We start from the raw sequence: 23391 nt of genomic DNA on the forward strand, positions 1-23391 counted from the left end.
CGCAGGAGGGGAAGACCCTCTTTGAGATGGATTGATTTGGTGACTGGGGTAATCGGGATGGATGTGTCAGAGGTGGTGGGGTTGGCGCAGGATAGAGCAGGGTTTAGGGCTGTTGTGCATAGGGTCGCTATGATTCGGAAACGACTCGACGGCACATAACAACAACAAAGTGTAATCCATCCTGAATTCTTTGATCTTCATCAAGAAATACTTCTAGTCATCTTTGTTAATTTTCTGGAAGCAAAGTTGTGTCATTTACATATCACAGATTTCCTCCCATCCTGGTGCCATGTTCTTCTTCAGTTATAATTTTTCATTCTATTAAAGAACAGTTAGCACCCTAAAACCTTTACCATTAAGGAAGTCATGATGAAAAAATAGTGACTGAATATGAAACCTAATGAGAAATAGGAGATGTTATTAAATGATATGTGAAATTAGGTGAGAATGAATGTGATTCTTCCTACTTTGGGTAATTTTCTTGGGCTTTAGCCTCTGCCACTTGTCTATAGTCAAGCCATGTCACTCACTTATACACACACACACATATATATACACACATGTATGTACATACTCAGGATTTTCATACCTTGCTTGTGTCAGAAGAATGAAAATTCTAGGTTATGACACATTTATTTAATTTTCTAATATTCTCTGAAGTCAGACCCCCAAGTTTGAATGCCAGTTCTACCACTTAATATGTTGTTGTTGTTGTTATGTGCCATCGAGTCGCCTGCGACTCATAGCGACCCTATGTACAACATAGGAGGGTCATAATTGACTTCTCACAGCTTCATTTGCATGCAGTGGGGTTAATAATACCTACTTCACATGATGGTTGTGTGAAATTAATATAAGTAAATTGCATGTAATATATGTGAGTTGTATAATACATTACAGAGCCAGGAAGAACATGTTCCATCTTAATAATGCAGATCATGATGATAGACTTAATGAATACTAGACATAGGCTGTGATCTGTGGATAGTGAGGAGAAAATGCTCTTCAGTGGTGGAATAATATAACAGAGTATTACTATCATATGTGATGACAGATGACTCAGAGAAATGTGACTTGCTACCTGCAGAAAGATATGAAGGTCACTGGAAGTGGAATCTTGAAACTTGACTATGTAGTTAATTCTTGACTACTTGAAGGATTAAATATTTCATCCAAGAATAATACTTACAGTTTGACTAATTGGGATTAAAACTCCCATAGTTACTTTTGGCTTTGCTGGCTCTCCTTAAATCTCAAAATTCTAATTTCTTTTGGTAGCTTACAAATTAGCATAGGCATTTGTCCAAGGAAAAAATTTTTATGTTCCTTTCTTCATCAGGGTAAGTTTAGACCAGAAAGAAAAACTTGGACAGGACAATACAAATATATAGCTCTCTGAAAAAGGATAGTCCTGGGATGTGTTTTTATGAAAAGAGAGTAGCTAAGTTTTGGCTTTGGTTTTCAGTAGCAGGGCTACGTTCAGCCTCCATTTTGTCTTTTTGTTAGGTGTCTTTGAATTGAATATGACTTACCCCTACCCTATAAACAACAGATCCTCTGCCATCCTAATTTCTGATATATTTGAGCCTATTACTGCAGTGACTGTGTCAGTCATCTTGTTAGAGGACTTCCTCTCATTCACTGACACTTCACCTTTCTGAGCATGATCACCGTTTCTAAGGAATAACCTGTCCGGATGCAACAATGTCTGAAGTATGAAAGATGAAGCCTTGCCATCTTTGCCTCCAAGTAGCACTCTGGCTGCACCTTTTTGGAGACATACCTGTTAATTCTTTTCAGAGTTACTCTGAGTTAGAATCAACTAAATGGCAATAGCTCTGGCTTGCGATTTGACCAGTAGGTCCTGAAAAAGGAATGAAATGTTAGCTTATGTTTTGTTTAGACTGTTGAATAGAGATTGTCTTACAGGGCATTGAACCACAGTTTGGAAACAAAAGAGAGACACATCTTTAGTGAATACCTGAAGAACATGCATTCTGTGCTGGAAAAAGAGTGCTTGCTTAGACAGTGTTTTGTTATTGTCAAAATGTAAGCCCCGTGGCTTTGTTGATAGATGAAACCAGAAGAACTAGATGATGCCCAGCTACTATTACTAACCAGGGACACAAGAGATAGACCTGGATAGATTAGGAGAAAAAGAATTCCTGTCACTGCTTCTGGAATGCTATGAAAGGCCATATCATCAGGAACACGCTGATGTAGGTCATCTTATTTTTCAGTGGTTGGCAAAAAGAGTACTGCCATTTGAAATAGAAATTTGTTTTGTCAGAAGGTTATATTGATCATCTTTGATTTTTCTAAGTAATATTGTGTCACTTTTTGCCTTTAGAAATTATCCTGTGAATAACAGATGACAGAAACAGAAACTAACTCATTACTGAGATGTGATTTCAGTATGTTAAGCATAACAATCAAGATTAGAAAAGAAATGAAGTCTAAGCAGAATTGACTCATAGCTGACCCTCCAGTGAGTTTTCAGATGCTGTAAATAACGTGGAAGAGATTACCCACTTTTCTCCCTCAGAGCAGTTAGTGAATTTGAACCATGTGCCTTTGGATTAACAGTGCAGTTTTTTAACCCCTAGGCCACCAGAGCTCTCTATTAAATAAAATATTATTTTGTACTGTCGAGTCAGAATTTACTTATTGCTTATCCTCCACTATGCTTTCAAAGACAGTAAATTGCACTGGAGGAAAACTGACCCTCTTTCTACCATGGAGCAGCTGGTAGATTCAAACTACATGGCTTTGGGTTGGCAGAAAACCTTCTTACCACCAAAGCAAATATTCAAATTTTACAGCAATTTGAGAATGAAATAGCTTAGTATTAATAAAGTACCTCAAATCACGTCAGGTAGTCACAGATGCTCAATAAAGGGTAATTCTACTTTTCTTAACCTGTCTTAAGACTTAACCTGTCTTAAGACTTCCAAGAGAAACTGACAGAGGTGGGTTAGAGCAAGTGTAATTGCCCATGCTTTTGTTTATGAGGAATTTATCTTTATCTAAATTCAGAACCATTCTCCTCCTTAAATAATTGTTTGACATAGTTTTTCGTGTACTATTTCCCAGTAAGTATGACTTAATAAAAATTTGAGGAAGTTCTTCCCTTTTTATTCTCCAGTTCCAGCTCTCTAAACATTCAGTTATAATACTTTGCTTTGTCTTCTCTAGCTGCCCTTTGAAATCTTCCACTCAGCACTTTTACTTCCCTTCATTTTGGCTTCTCAACACTCTAGTGCAATTTACAGAGTCTCTTCAGACATCCATTTTGGTTTTTTATTTTCCTCTGTAGTGACCTTTTGCTCTCTTCATGGATGATATCCTTGATGTCATCCCCTAATTCCTCTGGTCTTCGATTGATTCCTACGAGAGGGAAACCCTGTTTGAAAATTCCTTGTTATTCTGTGGAGAGGGACATCAAGTTTAGGAAGGTAGAGAGATGGTGAAAGAGAAGACAACCCTCAACCAGGTGGATTTACATAAGGACTGTAGCAATGGGCTCGAGTGTGTCAGAGACTGAGGATGGCACAGGATAAGACAGAGTTTAGATCTGTTGTTTAAAGGGTTATTATGAGTTATACTTGACTTGATGGCACCTAACAACAACAATGAAAATACAGTAATTGTGCTTTTAAGATATTAAGTTTCCATCTTCTTACTACCCTAACATTAGCTTCTGCATTTTTAGTAGGCAAAGAGTGTAGAAATTTAACTAGGTGTTTCTATTAATGTTTTTTGTTCCTGCTATAATAATTTAAATTAATTATAAAATATTTTTAATATGCAATTTTAGGCTACTGTAATTGTGATCATAAAGCTAGAATTCATAGAGCTAGAATTTTGGAAGGAGGAACCAAATTATTAGAAATCTAGTCAAGCTTTTTATTTAACAAATCAGGAAAAGAAATCTAGAGGCCCACACTAATATAACATCAGTGTCAGAGTTAGAACTTCCTTGTTCTAATTCTAATGCTCATTCCATTGATTTGTGCTGATGTCATGTTTTGGTCATCAGTTCAAGATCAGGCAAAGAAAATTGCCACTTGCTAAGCTTTCTATTTCCCAAGTAGTTACTTTCTGGGACATGCATCTTCTTAAAAAGATTAGTGGATATGATATTTGGCATAGTTATCAATCAAGAAAAGTAAGGCTGAAGGAGGACGTATAAATAATAAACCTTTAATTTGACTCTTTGGCTTTTGGTTAGAAGATTAGAACTGTTAACACTGTTTGTAGATTTTTTTTATTTCTCTCCCTCTCCACTTAATGATTCCATGGACACTTAGAATTTAAGATTTCCTATTTTTTTTTTTTTAAATAATGTGAAAAAAGAAAAAAATAAGTGAAGAGAAAATCAACAGTGATAAATTTCAAACTCTGGTATCAGTAAGTTTACTTGACAAATTATGTACCTTCTTTAAAAATTTTTATTTTATATTGGTTTGCATACAAAGTTTGTATACATTGTGTTTTACACTATGCATCTTTCACATTGTTTTTCATACACTCATTCTTACTCATTGTGCTTTATAAAATTAATCATCATTGAATCGCTATTACTCTACCTTTCCACATCCCTGCAAGGCGTTTCCCATTTCCTTTATCCCCACCCTCCACCCACCAAATTGTGTAACTTTGTGATGTCCCCCTTCACCCTCTGCTCCCACCACTTGCCCACTTTGGGTCCTCATAGATGTTTTACTAGCTATCCTTCTATTTTTACAATAATGATTATATGCGGTATTTGTCCTTATGAGAGACATAGTTAGTTCACTCCGTATAATATTCTCCAGTCTCTCCCAAATTATGTACTCTTTGGTTTACCAAAGCAGCACAAAAAGAAAATGTTATAAATGTAAACTCTGTGTGTGTGTGTGTGTATAAGCTGTCCAGTCATAAATAACCCATACCTGACCCTCCAGCTCCTTTTCAGAGGTCATATAAATCTATGAGAGAGTACTCATCTTTCTCCCAAGGAACAGCTGGTGAGTTAAAGTCTCCTGCTTTTGAGTTGGCGATTTAACTGCTTACCTACTAGGCCATCAAATCTCCTGAAATGTAAAATAGTTTAATAAGTCTGGCATACTGCAAGGAAGGACCAGTCCTTGGGGAGGGACATTATGCTTGGAAGGATGGAGGGACAGCGGCAAGAGAGAAAGATACTGCATGAGCTGGATTGACTTATTGACTGGGTTAATGAGGGTAGGTGTATCAGAGATAATGAAGTTGGCTCAGAATAGAGCAGGTTTCAGGGCTTTTGTATATAGGTTGCTATGAGTCACAAGCTACTTGATGGGATATAACAGCAGCACCAACAATAAACCTGGGTTGTGAGGAGAACATAACGATGTGGCACTTACACCATTAGACCTTGTAGGTTATAGTTGGTTGGTACCAGCATCTGCATCCTCAACACATTTTATCAATACCAGTTGATTGGCCTTTTTATGTTATTGGACCATAGTATTTATCTGTCACTCGTCTATTAAGTCATGACAAATTCAAGTTAAAAATCATCTCAGTGTAAAGTCTAAAGATATTTCTTTTTTTAATCTCACAATGTATCACTGAAATTTTAAAATTTCATTTAAGATTTTAGTTTTAATGTACTCTAACAATTAGAAATCAGTAGTTAGTGTAATTTAGCAAGAAATTTTTATGTCCCAGGCAATATACTGGTAAATGTGAAATGATTTTACAAAATTCTTGTAGCACATTTGGAAACCTAATGATAACAAGGAGGCTTCTGCTTTTACTGGAAATACTTTCTATAAAACATATAAACTGGAAAAAAATACAGTTTTCTCTCTTATACTCTTGTCATTCAGTGATTGGCAAAAATGAAAGTTCTGGAAACTTACAATTAATTACTACACTAGTGGTGTTTTCTTTAGCTCCCTTCTCCTCCCCCCCCCCCAGTACAGTTTTAATTTTGGCAAAAGAAAACATAACAGCTCTGTATTAGGGAAGAGGAAACATTTAAAAAAAATTAAAAAACAAACAACAATAACAAGATAAGGAACTAGGAGAGAAAAAAATGTCCTTTAAACGTTTAAAACTGCTTGGAAAAAAATTCACTTATTCATTGTTTGAGCAGTAGAGGAAGACCCCAGATGAGATGGACTCACATAATAACTAGGATAATGGGGTTAGTGTAGCAGACAGTGAGATTAGCTCAGGATAGAGCAGAGTTCAGAGAGGTTGTACATAGGGTCGCTATGAGTTGCGGGTGACTCAGTGGCATATGATAACAACACTGAGCAAGCATTTGTGTACTTGCTACTTGCCAACATCTGTGAAAGGCACAAGACAGGATAATGTTTGTCAACTCCTTGTGCCTCATGATAAACATAAAACAATGATAAAATTTTTATTTTTATTAACTATCTCTTCTGAGCGGTCTGAGGGTGGTAAGTGTCTGAAGTGATGACTGTCTTGGTACACCATAACCCATTTCAGATATCCACATTGGGAATATCTGATGTATGCCCTAGTTTCTGCCTTTGAAAAGCTCACAGAAAACAGACAAGAGTACTGACGAAGAAAATGATTGACTAGTTCTCTAACGGGTTTTGTGTGTGAGTTAGAGATAATGGAAAATTTGGGGTATAGTTCACAAATTGCAGAAAAGAGGATAGATGGAGGTATGATAGAATACAATATCGTAACTTTGTATCAATTTGTAAACCTTCAAATTTGCCTCAAATTCACTCTCCTAGTGAAAGAATAGAGAGCTTTGGTGGCCTAGTGGGTAAGGAGTTGCACTGCCAACCCAAAGGTAAACTGTTCAAATAAAATCAAAGCTGTTCTGCAGGAGCAAGATGGGCAGTTTCCTCTCAGATGATTTATAGATTCCAAAAACTTTCTGAAAAGTCAGCTATGAGTCAGTGGCACATTAACAACAGCTACTAAACGAATAGGAAGTGAGGGTTTTGCTTTAATTCTGTGCATGAGATAAAGAAAGATAAAAATGGAATAGTCTTATTCTGGCCTTACAAATGCCTGCCTTTTGATATACCATGTTGAAGAAATGAAGATGACAAAAAAAAAAAGGCAGGAGGAAGGTGGGGAAGATAACTCTAGTATGAATTTAAAGCAGAATAGCCTGCTGAGGCATAGTCCTACACCTTCAATCCCACTGGTTGCCCTTGAGAAGAATCCTATAATCCTCTACTTCCATTATTGGTTTATCTCCAACTGTAACTGCCCCTTTGGACTCTGTTGCACTGCTAGAGTATATCCCAAGGAAAATAGAACTGAAACATAAATGGACATTTGTCACACCTATGTTCATAGCAGTGTTATTCACAATAGCAGGAAAATGGAAACAGCCCAAATGCCCATCACCAAATGAATGGATTGAGAAATTGTGGTACATTCACACAGTGGAATACTATGCAGTGGAATATTATGCAGTGCTAAGGAACAATGATTTTGTAATATAACATGGGAGAATCTAGAAAGCATTTATAATGAGTTAACTAACTCAGTCTCATAAGGACAAATACTGCATAAGAGAAACACGTTATTGTAAAAATAGAAGGGTAACTGGTAAGATGTGGATAAAAGTCCAAAAAGGCAGGGGGAAGAGAGCAGGGGTGTAGAGGGGGTGATAGGGAGGTAGTCACTAGGATAAAGGAGTTTGGTGAGAGGAGAGAGTGAAGGTATTAGGAAAGATCCAGTGAGGACCTGAAAAGGTGGGGTCATAGTGGGCATAGATCAGTAGTGGTAAATTTTATAAAACCCAATGTTTGAAACACATGTTGGAATGTGTGAAATACAATGTACATGACATGATACACAATGTATACACATTTTTAATTTTGTATGCAAACCAGTATAAAATAAAAAGGGGATAAATGTTTATACTGTAAAACAATCCCGTGAGAATTACTACAAATCTGCTGTAGTGGAGTTGGGTCATGGGGTGGTCGCTACCTTCAGGCAATTATAGCCCTACAAGTTGTTAAGTGTTATGGAAGCATAGAGGAGAAATGTTAAGTTGATCAGAAAATGTTTTCAGGTTGAGGAAATGCTCTTTTACCTTTTAGGTTTTCAGAGTTAGCCAGAAAATAAAGTGAAATCCCAAAAATTTAAAAGGGGGCATAAAATCAGGGGGTTTGTTTTGTTTTGTTTTTGTAAGTCAAAGGTTTGAATCAAAAATGAAAGAGAATGCTTTCTACTTGTAACATGCCTTTAAAAATCTCCTTTTCTTTAATACTTGTTAGGGATTGAATTGTGTCCTATGCAAATCAATATTGATTTGGGGCCCAGTGATTAAAGCACTCAACTGCTAATGAAAATGTGATAATTCAAACCTCCCAGCTGCCCCATAGGAGAAAGATGGCCAGTCTGCTTTGGACACTATGGGGCAGTTCTAATATATCCTGTAAGGCCGCTATGACTTGAATTAACCTAGGCAGTTTGAAGGGTTTGGTTTGGTTCAGGGTCTGTCCTTAGCTTGGCAAGAAACTTTGGTTTCTTGCAAGGCAAGCTTTAGTTTAAATTATAGAGGCCTTTGGATGTGAAACAGGCTCTTTCCTAGGAAGCATATTAGTTCCTTGGATACAACATAGTCAAGTGAGTATTAAACATGAAACTGGCTTCTGAGAAATTCCCTGTGTATGAGGTGAAATACCATTCCTTATGCCTTGTGCTACTAACCAATAAATTGGTGGTTCAAGTCTGTTACCTGCTTCAAGGGAAAAATTTGACAGTTTCCTCCATAAAGAGCAACAGCCTTGCTTGGACAGCTGGCCATGAATCAAAATCTACTTGGTGGCAGTGGGCTTTTTGGTTGTGCCGCTAAAGCAAAGGTAATAACTCCCTGGCCATTCAAATCCACCAGCCACTCTGAGGGAGAAAGATGGACAGTTGCCTCCCAATGAATTAACAGCCTTAGGAAACCAGTGGAGAGTCCAATTCTTACTGCAAGATACATGAGAGAGAGACTCCTTCAAATTAGTGCCTACTCTCTTTTACCTTTTAAGGAAAATGCTCCCCTTTTCCCCTTCTCTTTTTATTGATTTGTGTGCTCATGCATGTACATTGTGATTTTTTTATTTTTATAAATTGTGTTTTATACAGTCTTTCATTTACAGTGTTTCATTCATGTTCATTATGCATTTTTGCAATGTTCATTGTGTGTATTTTATATAATTAATTACTATGATCAATGCCTATCATTAATCTGCCTTTTCAAGTCTTATTTGAATCCTTTCTACTCCTTCACCCCTCATCCATCCACTAACCTCCACCATAGAAATCCCATATGACCTAGCTACTGCACTGTTGGGAATATACCCCAAAGAAATCAGAACTGAGACATGAACAGAAATATGTACACCTATGTTCATAGCATCATTACTCACATAGCAAGAGAATGGAAACAGCCCAAATGCTCATTAACAAATGAATGGATTGAGAAATTGTGGTACATTCACACAGTGGAATACTATGGAGCAAAAGGAACAATGATTTTGTAAAATACTATACAACTTTAGAGCCTAGAGAGCTTATGGTGAGTGAAATAACTCAGTCTCATAAAAACAAATACTGTATAAGACCATTATTGTAAAAATAGAAGGATAACTGAGCAAGATGTTCAATAGTGGAAGGAGGAAGGGAGAAGGGGGCAGTAAAAGGGGAAGAAGGGAAAATGCTCCCTTTTATAAAGATTTTTAATGCTGGCTGATGAGACATTAAAATTTCTATAGTACAAACTCCCCTTAGATTCCAAAGCAGCATCAGGGTACCTGTAAATATGACTCTGTTTGGAGATAGAGTTTTTCTCTCTTATATTAATGAGGTCATCCCAGAGTAGGGTGGATCCTGATTCGAAAATTTTCTGAGGTATGCAAAAGAGCAAGGAAGACATAAACACATCTAAGGAACTCCCTGAAACTCATGGGCCTACCTGCAAGGAAGAAACTCCTCCTACCTAGAGCCACATCCTATATTCTGACTTCCAGCTTCTTGAATTATGAGAAATGTTGGGGTTTTTTAAAAGCCACCTACATAAGATATTTTGGCTTACAGCAGCACTGGCTGACTCATATAATACTCTTGTGGTGCTTTTATATACGTTTACCCCAAACCCACTGCTGTAGAGTCAGTTCTGATTTATGGGGACCCTCCATTGGGTTTTTGGGGCTAAGATTTGAGCTGCTGACTCTTTTTTAGGCAGTATATTACCAGGGCTCTTTTTCTTGTGTGTATGTATTCACTTGGTGTGTTCTTAAAGTGGACAGACACATTTTAAAATTAAAAATGGGGAAAAAAATTAAAAATGATTGCATTTTAATTAGAAATTAGCTTTATTTACTAAAAGAAGTTTACTTTTAAATTATGGACATTTATTTCAGAGCTTAATTTACCAAGTAAGCTTTACAGTATCTTCAGTATTCTTCATCTAGAACAATGCTAAAGCAATTTGGACATTGTAGATTTTAAGATTTTTCACCCCCTCTTAAAATTCATTTTAGCTAGCCAAGGTTTTGAACCCAGCATTGTTCCCATACTCATTTTTAATTTTTTTTTATTTTATGCATTTATTTCTTTTAATGGATGCAAACTAAAGTCTAACTTTGCAGTTGAGAAAGTAAGAATCAAAATGTTATTTAGGTTTATCATCCAGAGTCTAACTTTGGTCAGTGTTATTTTATCCTTTATCAGAGATTATGATGGGGTTATTTGAGGACCTAATGACATGTTGCTTGGGCTGGGAAGTGCAGTACAAATGTATTAGCCTTCCTATGGTTGGTTGGTTGGTTTCCTTCCTTTTCTCAGAGGTTTCATCATAGTAATGAGAATAGCTCCTGCACTTCGTAATACCAACTTAACTTTTTTATTTAGGGGAAGAAGGACCTTGTCAAGACTAATATTTTTATGGAAAAGTTCTCTTTAAATATAGATTATTAGTTTTAAAAGTAAATCTTTAGGGAAGATGAATTATTAATATTCAAGAAAAGCTGTGGTACTACTATTGGTTATTACTAGTAGATGACAAGACCTTTCAACTTTGTTTAGTCCCTGCTGAAAACATGTTTAACATAATAGCAGAATGGAAGGAAGCCTCTTGTTAAGATGTGTTTAGTCGGCTACGACTCAAAGTGAACTTATGTACTATAGAGTGAAACCTTTCTGGTCAGCTATGAGCCAGTTTGGACTTGACAGCTATGAGTTTTTTGAGATTGAGTTTTCAATCTCTCTAAGTCTTTACAGGAAGAGACTGCCCATCTTTTTCCACCCAAGTGGCTGGTACATTCAAACCACTGAACCCTTGTTTCACAGCACAACCGATAGTACACTGTTACCAGAGCTCCTTCCCATCATGATCAAATGTCTATTAAGATGGGTAAAACAATATATTTTTAAAAAATAAAGGTATAATTTGTGCAGTGATATTTCTATGTGGAATACTTTGCCACTTGGTGGCCTTACAGGCATTTGGTGATTTTCCAGACTTGACTTACAATATAATTATTCTGAGTAACACATACAGGTGCCAATTTAGTGGGTAACTGCTATATTTAGTTTGGAAAGCCTTGCCACAATATTACAGTCTTAAGTGCTAGAGAAAGATTAAGAGTTTTATTTTTACACGTTTGTCTTGTCTACTATGTAAATTAGGGTTGGGATTTTTTTCCCCCCTACTCCTAATGAAATGAATGCCTTTAATGAGATTTTATTAAAAATTATAGTTGACACTCTCTTTGCTGAGCCCATTGTACTTTCTTTTATGGTAGTTGATATTTAGTAACATTTTTAATTAACCTGAATGTTTAGTAATAAAAATTTAGAGATAATATATACCATATGCAGAAAGAGAAAAAAATTGCTACTTTTTTATCTGTGTCCCAACTAATACAGTTGATTTCCTCTTTTCTGTTTCAGTGCTATTTTTAAACATGCTTCTTGAATGTTTATTTACAGGATCGCCCCCGGACCTTTGACATGCACTCACTGGAGAGTTCACTCATTGACATAATGAGAGCTGAAAATGATTCAATTAAAGGTAATTTTAGAAATAGAACTATTTGGTTTTAGTAAATAAAAATATATATTTTATATAGCAATTCTAATGAACAATATGGTACTTATTTATCATGAGTTCAGACTCAGGATCCAGTACGTTTCATTAACTTTACACATGTACTTTTTCATTGTTACATAATCATAGTTGGATATCCACAGCAAGTCCATCTCGATGCCTATTGAGAGTACTACAAGAGTATTGGTAATTTTAATTCTTAACGTATTTTCTGTATTATGTTAAAAAATAGCATTGTTCTTGTTTGGAGTCTGATCTCAATAATTTTGCTACTTAGGTGTGTTATCTTGAATGAGACATTCAGTCTGACAGAGGCTTGGTTTTCTTACCTTTATAATAAGGGATTTGGAAGCACCTGGGAAGTGTTGAAAATAAAATACAGATGCCTGTATAGATGCCACTACATGTCTGGGCTTGGATATTATTTTTAATGTTTTAAGTGGTTCTAAGGTACAGCTGAGGTTGAGAGTTAACAGACTCATACTCTAAAGCCCCAGCTAACTCTCTTATCCTAGGATTTTGTGATAACTACCCCACAAAGCACAATTTTTTTTCACAGAAATATCAGTTTATTAGGAAGCAGGTTTTCAGTATAGTTACTTTTAAAGAATTTGAAAGGTTTGGTATCTTTGATCATCCCACTTGAGTTTGTTTATTCATTTAAAACTTCCTTATAGGCCTGCTTTGGTGCCCAACATTAGAGACTTGCAAAGACGGCATGGTAGCCTGCACTTCAAATTGTGACTAGCCTAGCTTTATGTTAAGTTCTTTCTTTTTACTAATATAGTACAACATTATTTTGCACCGACTAATAGTAGTAATTTTGTTTGTTTCTTTTATCACAAGGAGAGCTTTTAGGGGTCTGTAGAGATGTAAAATACTATGTGGAGGAAATTTGCATCTTTATGATAAGATGATTTTGAAATAAGAATCTTTTATAGGTCTTTAATGAGTTCCTCCTGTAATTCTGATGGATGGCAGTAACCCCCAAGTACATGCTCTAGTACAGTGTACTTTATTAATGGTACATGACTAGATGGGCTCTCTAAGCCCCTCCCCTTTCTCAGGGGTACTGGATGGAAACTGTGTCATGAATGTGAAATTCTCAGTTTGTGGGGGGGGGCATCGAGTTGGGGCAAGGACTCCCCAGCAGCTGGAGGTCTCTCTCTCTCTCTCTTTTAGTGCTATTGCTGAGGCTGGTGATCCAAGAACTGCTTATTCCTTAAAAGTCTTGTGAACCATCAGGTTCAAAACCCTCTTGTTATAGCCAAATTCACCGTAATACCAGGAAATGAGTCTAATAAAGTGATCGTTTAGGACACTATCTTCTAGTTTTTAGTACACTGACCTTGAGTAGTCATTAAGCCTCTTTGGCCCTTTGTTGTCCCATTAGAAAAATGAGGTGAGTCCAAGGTCCTTTCTAGCATCAGAAAAATTACTTACTCTTAAATGGTATCTAGAAGAGAAATTGGAGAATATTGCTTGCATGTAATATCAATGATATTGTTTGATAATTTCCACACTCTGTTGGGTCACTTTTCTTTGGAATGGGAACAAATAGGTAATTAAAGGATATTTATTATTACTGTATCTAGTCCTTTTGCAATAAATTATTTAGTGTTTCCTGTGTATTTGATAATAAGGATAATATATAATTTAGAACTCATTTTCATGCCTTCCAGTGGTTTTTCATATCAGAGAAAATAGTTTACAAACAGCAGCAATTTGCTATATGATACTTCTAAGAAGCAAACCTTTAACTAGGACGTAGACTAATATAGTTGTTTGCACATAGTATTCTAATAAAATTATTAGTAGGATTTCCTTGATTTATCAATTTTATGTAGGACTTCTTTCTGGTTTATTTTTCTCTCATCTCCTTTACTAAATTGTTTATTATATGACATTTCTTTCCAATTGATACCTAAACTAAGTTTCTTTACATTGATTCAGAAGTTACATATCTTGTCAGAAAAAAAAATATAGTTAACCTAATTAGGGAATATAAAGATTTTATAAAACTGTGATTAATAAAAGGCAGCAAAACAAAATGAAAGGTGTTGGATGTGTAGTTAAATAGATTTGGATTCAAACTTTTTCTGGATTCAACTTTCAGTTGGTGGCAGCTGTGAGAATTCAGTAATATGTCTCTAGAGTCCACCACACTGCCTACTTCATCCAGTTCATAGCAGACACTTAGTAAAACAGCATATTATTTATTATTTCTCAACAAATCATAGGTCTGCTTCATGCTTAATGATTAACTTTTTATCATTGTAGTGTATCTCTACCAAAAATGTAATCATGTCTGTAGGATCCTTTATGTCTTCGAATTTACTCTGATTTTAACAGCTAATTTAGGAATGGTGCTTCTGCTATATGATTTTGTTTAAACGTGATAATATAAAACAATATCCTAAAAGCATAACGTTGACCTTTTAAAGTAAGATCTAAATTCTAGTAATTTTTAAAATAAAATGGTTTCTTCCCTGGAAGAACTCACTAGAAAATGAAAACTAGAAAACTCACGAGAAAATGAGCTTTAATCTATATGATTAGTAGACAAGATGTTATTGTTGTTAAATTCTATTGCATCACGATTCAACTCAGAGCAACCCCTTGTGACAGAACAGAGCTGTTCCACAGAGTTTTCTAAAGAGACATCACTAGGCCTTTCTCACCATAGCAAATAAGAGGGCTGTAGATATCAGCCTTTCAGTTAGCTGCCAAGTATTTGATTATTCAACCACTGGGGCTCCTTTAAAAGACAGTATACCTCTCAGGGGAAAATATTTTGACATATATATGTGAGATATATATATATATGTACATATATTCATGATAACACAGTTAATATACACATATATATGATCATTCAATTAAAAGGATTCATTTGAATATTCTTTGAAAGACTCCATCATGTGAAGGTAAATGTTATATTTGATTTTGTTTCTATGTTAAATCTTATTACTAGATTATGAGTGACTCCATTTATCTTTTTCTTTCATTGCAGTTTCTCAAAGATATGCAGTATGTATATGTGCACATAGCTAAATAATTAAAGCCTACAATTAATGAAAAGTTATAGGTTGAATGAATTGGTGTGACTACCTTATTAATTTTTAAAAGATCTTTTTTTAATTGAGATTTTATTGTAAGTTTATAAAGAACTTGGATTTCCATTCATTCATTGTTGCACATTTTCTTCCCTACTCTCCCTCCCCCTCCCCCAGTTCGCCTCCCTCTCTGGGAAAAAAGTTCTCTCATTGTTATACAGTTCCCCCATCCCCGCCCCTACGGAGCAGTTCTTATTCTGGACCCCTGTCATACCAATAATACCTAATCATAATTCCTTTTATACAGTTCTCTACCTTGTCTATTTCAATGCCATGCACATTGTCCCCTTTTCTTAGGTTCACCCCACATCCCCCGTCAGTCCTGTTTTGTAACAGTGGCATTATACAGCATTTGTCTTTTTTGATTGCGACATTTCACTCTGTATAATGTCCTCCAGGGTCACCCATTTTGTATAATATTTCATGAGTTCTCTGTTTTTCAGTGCTGCGTAATATCCATTGTGTAACTATACCACAGCTGCTTTAGCCATTTGTTTCTTGATAGGCAGTTGGGTTGTTTCCAACTCTTTTCTACTGTGAACAAAGCAGCAATACACATGGGTGTGCATAAATCTGCTTGGGTGACAGTTCTGGCTTCTTTAGGATGTATTCCCATTAGTGGAATTGCTGGGTCAAATGGTATCTCTATTGGCAACTTTTTGAGAAAGTGCCATACTGCCTTCCATAGTGGTTACACCATTTTACACTCCCACCAACAATGAATAAGGGTTCCAGTTTCTCCACAACCTCTCCAGCATTTGATGTTTTCTGCTCTGTTGAATTTTGCTATTCTTACTGGGGTGAGATGATATCTCATAGTTGTTTTGATTTGCATCTCTCTTAGAGCTAGGGATTTTGAACATATCTTCATGTGTGTGTTTGTCATCTGAATGTCTTCTTTGGTCAAGTGTCGGTTCATATCCTGTGCCCATTTTGCAATTGGATTATTTACTTTTATCTTACTGTGTTGCTAGGGTATTCTATAAATTCTAGAGATAGAAGACCCTTATCAGATATTTTGTCCTAGTCTGTGGCTTCCCTTTTACACTGCTCGAGAAGTCTTTGGATGTGTAAAAGATCCTTAATGTAGAGGAGTTTAAAATTTTTATTTTTCTTCTTGTACCATACTTTTCTTCTCAAGTTTAACTGCAGTTTATTGTGACCCACATAGTAAAATACCATTGCATGTCAATGAAACACAAATAGACATTCCTCTGTACTCTCTGCTTTCAGCCAAGATCCACCTGATATTGGCTATGATGTTTCTAGTGCCACAGCCTCTTTTAAACCCAGCTTGTATTTCTGGTAGTTCTATATCGATATATTATTCCAGTTGTTTTTGGATAATCTTCAAGATTTTTGCTTGTGTATGCTATTAGTGATATTTTTCAATTATTTCCACACTCTGTTGTATCCCCTCTTTTTGGACTGAGAGTGAATATGGATCTCTTCCAGTCAGTTGACCAGGTAGTTGTCCTCCAGATTTTCCAAGTTGTGACTAACCTTGAGAATAATGAAAATCCAGGAACATTTGATTGTGCTTGTGTGAAACCTAAACTTAAACCAGGAAGCAATCAGACAGAGTAAGGAAATATTGTTGTTGTTGTTGTTATGTGCCATAGAGTCGCTTGCGACTCATAGCGACCCTATGTACAACAGCCTTAAACCCTGCTCTAACCTGTGCCAATCTCACTGCCTCTGACACATTCATCCCGATTACCCCAGTCACTGAATCAATCCACCTCATAGAGGGTCTTCCCCTTCTGCACCATCCTTCCACCCTCCCAAGCATGATGTCCCTCTCCAAGAACCTCTCCCTCCTTACAACATGTCCAAAGTATGTCAGACAAAGCCTCAGAATCCTTGCCTCCAAGGAGCAGCCGGGTGTAACCCTCTCCAGGATGAATCTGTTTGTTTTCTGGGCAGTCCATGGTATATTCAATACTCTTCTCCAGCACAACAGCTCAAAGGCATCAATTCTCCTTCTATCCTCCTTACTCATTGTCTAGCTCTCTGATGCATAACAAGTGATTGCAAAGACCATAGCCTGTATCAGATGCACCTTAGTCTCCAGAGTGACACGATTGCTCTTCAGTACCCTGGAGAGGTCCCTAACAGCAGACTTTCCCATCGCAATACGTTTTTTGATTTCCTGGCTACTGGTGCCAAGAGTGTTGACTGTGGAGCCGAGCCAAGCAGAGTAAAGTTGTTAGCAATCTCAATCTCTTCACCGTCCATCCTGATGCTGCCAATTGGTCCAGTGGTGAGAATCTTTGTCTTCTTGACATTGAGCTTCAAACCATAGTGAAGGCTGCAGTCCTTGACCCTCTGCAGTAAGCATTTCAGGTCCTCTTCAGTTTCAGCAAGCAGGGTTGTGTCATCTGCATAACACAGATTGTTAATAGATCTTCCACCAATCCTGACACCACACTTCTCCTCATAGAGCCCAGCCTCTTGGATAATCGGTTCTGCATACAGGTTGAAAAGGTATGGAGATAGGACACTTCCCTGGTGTATGCCTTTCCCAATTTTGAACCATGCAGTGTTTTCTTGCTCTGTTCTGACGACTGCTTCTTGGTCCAAGTATAGGTTTCGCATTAGAACGATCAAGTGTTCTGGGATTCCCATTCTTCTCAGAGTGAGCCACAGTTTGTTATAATCCACACAGCCAAACGCCTTTGCATAATCAGTGAAAACACAGACATTCTTCTGGTATTCCCTGCTTTCAGCTAAGATCCATCTTAAATCAGCTATAATATCCCTAGTACCACGACCCCTTTTAAACCGAGCCTGGACTTCTGGCAGTTCTCTGCTGATGTGCTGTTCCAGTTGTTTTTTTATAATCTTCAGTAGAATATTGCTTGCTTGTGAAATCAATGAGATTGTTCTATAGTTTCCACACTCTATTGGGTCACCCTTCTTTGGAATGGGAGCAAAGATCGTTCTCTTCCAGTCAGTTGGCCAAGTGGTTGTTCTCCAGATTTCTTGGCACAGCTTGGTGAGCACATCCAGGGCAGCAGCTGTTAGCTGAAATATGTCAGTTGGTATACCATCTATTCCTGGGGCCTTATTTTTTCCTCTTTCCTTCAAAGCAGCTTGAATGTCTTCCTTCATCACCATAGGCTCTTGCTCAAAATCAGGAAAGGAATGCATCAGGGATGCATTTTAGTTCCATGACTTTTCTATCTATATGCAGAACAGATCACTGGGGAGGCTGTACTCTTTGAGGCAGAATGTAGCATCAGCATTAGAGGAGGACTCATCAACAACCTGTGTGACACAAATGACACAACCTTGCTTACCAAAACTGAGGAATGACAGTCTTCACTACGGATTGAAGCTCAACATCAAGAAGACAAAGATTCTTACCACTGGGCCATGTGGCAGGGATTGTGATTGTTAACAACTTCAGCTTGCTTGTTCCACAATCAACACTATTGGCACCAGCCGTCAGGAAATAAAAAAAATGCACTGTATTAGGAAAATCTGCTGTCAAGGACCTGTGCCGAGTACTGAGAAGCTGTCAGTCTAGAGACAGTGTGCATGATGCAGGCCATGGTCTTCAGAATTACTTGCTATGTACCAGTGAGTTGGACAGGGATTAAGAAAGAAAGAAGAATTGATATCTTTGAGTTGTTAGAGAAGACCATTCAACATACCATGGACTGCCAAGAGAACAAAGAGGTTTGTCTTGGAGAAGGTGAAGCCAAATTGGTTTTTGGAGGCAAAGATTTTGAAACTCTGTCTCATGTACTTTAGACATGTTACACGGAGGGACCAGTCCTTGGAGAAGGATATCGTGCTTGGAAGGTTGGAGGGACAGCACAGGTGAGGAAGACCCAGGATGAGATGGATTGACACAGTAACTGGAGAAATGAGGGCATGTGTGTCAGAAACAGTGAGACTGGCTTAGGACAGGGCAAGGTTCAAGGCTATTGTGCATAGGATCACTATGATTCACGGGTGATTCAACGACACATAACAGTGTACAACAATCATACTATCTTTAGGAACCTTCAAGTACTTTTTTAGTTTCTTAATAAATAAATGTTTTTTAATTCCAATCAGCTTTTTGGAAATCCTCTGTTTTTTGTTTCATTTTAACACATGTTCAAAAAGAAGTACCTAACCTTCATTTCATGATTTATATTAGTGTTTCTACAGTTTGGTATTCTGTTTTCTGAGAATATTAAGGCTGCTATCATTTTCTCCACTACAGAGGTTTAGTTCTTTGAGACGGACAGGTTCCTACCCACACCTTATCTCTGTGTCCTTTCTCTGGTCAGCTGGCATGTCCACAGGTTATTTTTATACATGAGATTATAATTGCTTCCTCATAACCAACACCTGTGACAATCTGCAGAAGCTCTTTCCTAGAGACTGATTACATTGCTTTACCTCACATAAGGACCGTAAACTAAGTACCTTAGCAAGAGACTGACTTTGAATTTTTGTTTCCTAGGTTGTAGCTTGTACATTGCTTCAGAGTTAATAGCCTTAGCAAATATTTTTTCACCTGTATAGAATAATCTTTGATTGTTGTAGAGGTCTAGAAGATTATTTGGGGAGTGTTGGATCTTACTGTTATTTGTATTTTTTCTGGCCTATGAAATTGGTACTTAGAGTTTTGAAGTGGAGCAGCATGAAATAGATTAAAACCACATGTGAGTACATCTGTTTCCAGTCTTCTGAAGCATAGGTTGGCCACAATCAAAGATTCATGGTGTGATGTTATATTCAGTGAATAAGAGAGACCTCTGAAAATTAAGCCCCCCCCCTTCCTCTGTGAAAAGAAAGGAATTGGGTATAAACCAATTAGTAGTCGTAGTTTATGCAGTAGAAGGAGATAGACACTGGAGTAGTATAGAGAGACAAAAAATAGTGATGAAAAATTATGAATGTCAGATTGAGTAGAGCAAGCCACAGTTTGATGATAGTAGTTGAATATTTTTAAGCCTGTGTGTAAAAACAATTCAATTTCTACTTTCATTCCATAGAAAGCCAAAATGGGCCAGTACAGTTATTGAGAGAACAAAGGAAATCTGTAAATTGTCAAAATATTATAGTCTTCAGATATTAATTAACTGAATTATGAGTCAGAATTGAATCATATTTTCCCCTGAAGATTGTGAAAATGTAATCTTTTCTCAGTATTGTTTTAAGATGTATCTTGCTTTCCATTTTGGAAGAGGGTGACGTAACATATCCATCACCATAATCCCTTTGTGTTTCCAGGCATTTCAAATACTTCACTGGAATGTGAGCAATAACGATTACTTTCAGAAATGCAAGTTGCTTAAGTGCCAATCTTTTATCTATCCCATAGTGCCCACGAACCTACTTCATATGCAGAGTGTGCAGTAGGAGCACTACTACCTCCCTTGCTTCAAGAATTCATTTAATAAATTATTTCAGGAGATATGAATCTATTCTAAAAATGCCATATTTAAAATTTCTGATTGCTAAAGGTGCTATGACCTTTTATTTTCAATTATTTTATCCATGCATTAAATGTGAAGCCCTTCCCAAACACACAATTTTTAAATGATTAGCCAAGTAAGTGTTGATTCCATCTGTGCCTCTTTTCTTTCTTGATAAGAAAAAGGATTGAATACCCTCTCTAAGAGAAAATCATGACATTCCACTGATTATTTAGTACAAAAAGCTTTTTTCACTGATTTCTTATGAGGCTTTTAAAAATCATTGTTAAGAGAGTGACAGTAAGGATAAATATTTAGTGCTACACATTAATAGGGTTGCCAGAGAGAGCATGGTGTTGTTTGCGTGGATGTTGTGGCAGTTTTCAGATGTGAAGGACTATGCTTCCAGGAGCCAGGCAAGCCAGGCTTGGCCTAGGGTTTAAGGCAGCAGAGGGCTTCAAGTCCGAAAGGTCTTTCTTTGTTTTTGTTCAGACATTCCTCTAGGTTGTATAACCCTGGTGTACAAGTTACTGTATTGTGGTCACTTGTGGTTGCAGTGAGGCTGAACACTGTGATACTAATGTGTCAAATGCGTTAATGGCTAGCAACCCAATGTGGACAGAGAGTGAGGTGGAGCTCCCTGATTAAAACAAGCTTGGAAGGAGGAGTGGCATCCACTTCCGTAATAGTTTGCCTCCAGAAACCCTATGAACCTGGAGAGGGAATGAAAGGCACCCAAGCATCGAGGACTCTCCTTCATAGGGTCGCTATGGGTCACCTGTGACTTGACGGCAACAACACATTAATAAATAATAGCCAGGAAACCTTGAGTATACGATTTTAAAATTCCAAACTGTAGCTTTAGAAATCAGCTGCAACAATTACTGAAAATAAAATTAAATTTTATGTCATTCAATTTGGAAATAATTTGGAGATAGTGCTCTCTCTCTATATATGTGTGTGTGTGTGTGTGTGTGTGTGTGTGTATGTAGGGAGCTCTGGTAGCCTAATGGTTAAGGAGTTATGCTGCCAACTCAGTGGCAGGCAGTTTGAATCCACTGGCTACTCCATGGGGGAAGGTTGGGTAAGCTCCCGTGTGATTTACAGCTTCTGAAAACTGGATGGAAGGTTACCTGTGAGTTTGTTCCAACTCAAAGGCATTTAGCAATTAGTGATATACATGCATATATAGAAAATGAAAGACTCATTTATAAATAGAATGATTTCTTTTAAGAGTATTCTTTTAAGTACCCTTCCAAGTACAACCATCATGGCATCAACTGTCTTGTGGTTAACTGTAGGATCTTTTAATATTATCAGTCTTTCTGGAGGCTTCAGAGTCCATCAGGCAGCTGAGCCCTGCATGCTCTCTGGAGCCTTCCTGATTCTGGCTGGTTTCTTCTGGCTCTGTTTGGGTGATACCAAGTAATTCAAAGCAGAAAAGCAGGGGAGTAGCTGAGGTGTCTCAAGAGTGGAAATTTGCCTGTCTTCTAGAAGCCTCATGAATAAGAGAATAAGGTACATAGCAAAGAATGCAGTTACTCCCCATTTACAGTATACTTTGTCTATAGATGTTTAGAAATGCAGTGTATTTCCTCTCCTGCTGTACTCTACCTGTCCTCAGTCCTGAAATGGAATGTCCTAAACAGTCTTTCCTTTTTGCTTTTGCTTAGTAGTGCGGAATGGTGGGACCTGGGCTTCTGTGTTGAGGTAACTAACTTCTTTTGTGAGGAGAAAGAAGAGGACAAAGTAGCGTGACATGATTTACTTTGTATTAACTGTTGTAGGGCATATTCTTGATTTTGAACAGCTTTCTGCATTCTGGTTAACTTTTGCTCAAAATGTGTTGGATTTTTCTCAGTACAATTTCTGTAGAGCTTATAAAAGTGATTGATTATCCCCCCCCCAATTTGGGGGCCTCTGCTTATTACTTTTTATTAAGCAAGGGGAAGTGAAATGGGGGATTCCTGGGAGAAAAACAACAATTTTTTTTTATATGATGGTAGGGTTAGGTTGACGTCTTCCTTGTCTTAATTTCTTAACTGAAATCCTCCTTGTATATTTATATAAGATACATTTTTAAGCAGAAAGTAGTTACCCTGTGCCCTCTGCCTTCCACATACTTGTGAAAGAGTATCTGACCCTTGTTTTTATTTGTTCTGAAGTCATATAAGCAGTTGTAAAGGGGGAATTTGTCTTATGCCATCCAGGATATTGGTAATTGCTTAAGCAGTCACTCTAGCTTATTCCTGATCACTGAGACCTAGGATTTTCTTTTGAGTCCATGGAAATTCACTTGTTTGGTGCCATCAAGTCAAGTATGACTCATAGCAACCCTGTGAACAACAAATCTGAACCTTGTTCTGTTCTATGCCATCCTCATTATTTGTGACACACTTGAGCCTATTGCTGCAATCACTGCCAATGCCATCTTGTTGAGGGTTGCTGACCCTCCATCTTTCCAAGCATGATGTCCCCTTCACTAGCCATTTTAAATTTTGTTGCTACTCTGCTTTCATCAGAGCAGGAGAGAATACAGGTAGGGAGTGGAGGAGGAAAAGGGACCATGAACCTTTTATTAATCAAGTTTAGAACTAAAAATATTTTTTTAAAGATGTGTTTCCCGTATTTAAAATTTTGGTTTTCTTTTTTATTGCATTAAGACTTATGTGTTTTAGAACTGCTGTGACTTAGTCTTGTTTGCCTACATGTTCAGGGCAAAGATTGTTAAGGAATAGACTACTTACAACATTTATTTAAACATTTAAACATAAATCAG

At 37.1% G+C, this 23391-nt stretch overlaps 1 protein-coding gene across 3 annotated transcripts in view; it reads left to right on the plus strand.

The window, feature by feature from the left end:
• The window catches only part of CPEB4 (cytoplasmic polyadenylation element binding protein 4), a 96106-nt gene that overhangs the window by 21945 nt on the left and 50770 nt on the right, over positions 1-23391 (plus strand). For all 3 annotated transcript variants that reach the window (XM_006884362.1, XM_006884363.1, XM_006884364.1), the window contains exon 2: positions 11959-12040. In XM_006884362.1, coding sequence (XP_006884424.1) covers positions 11959-12040 — 82 coding nt within the window. The remainder of the gene's footprint in view (positions 1-11958; positions 12041-23391) is intronic.

This window comes from Elephantulus edwardii, unplaced genomic scaffold (assembly GCF_000299155.1).
Source record: "Elephantulus edwardii isolate Elephantulus edwardi_28Jun2011 unplaced genomic scaffold, EleEdw1.0 scaffold00033, whole genome shotgun sequence".
Classification (NCBI taxonomy): domain Eukaryota; kingdom Metazoa; phylum Chordata; class Mammalia; order Macroscelidea; family Macroscelididae; genus Elephantulus; species Elephantulus edwardii.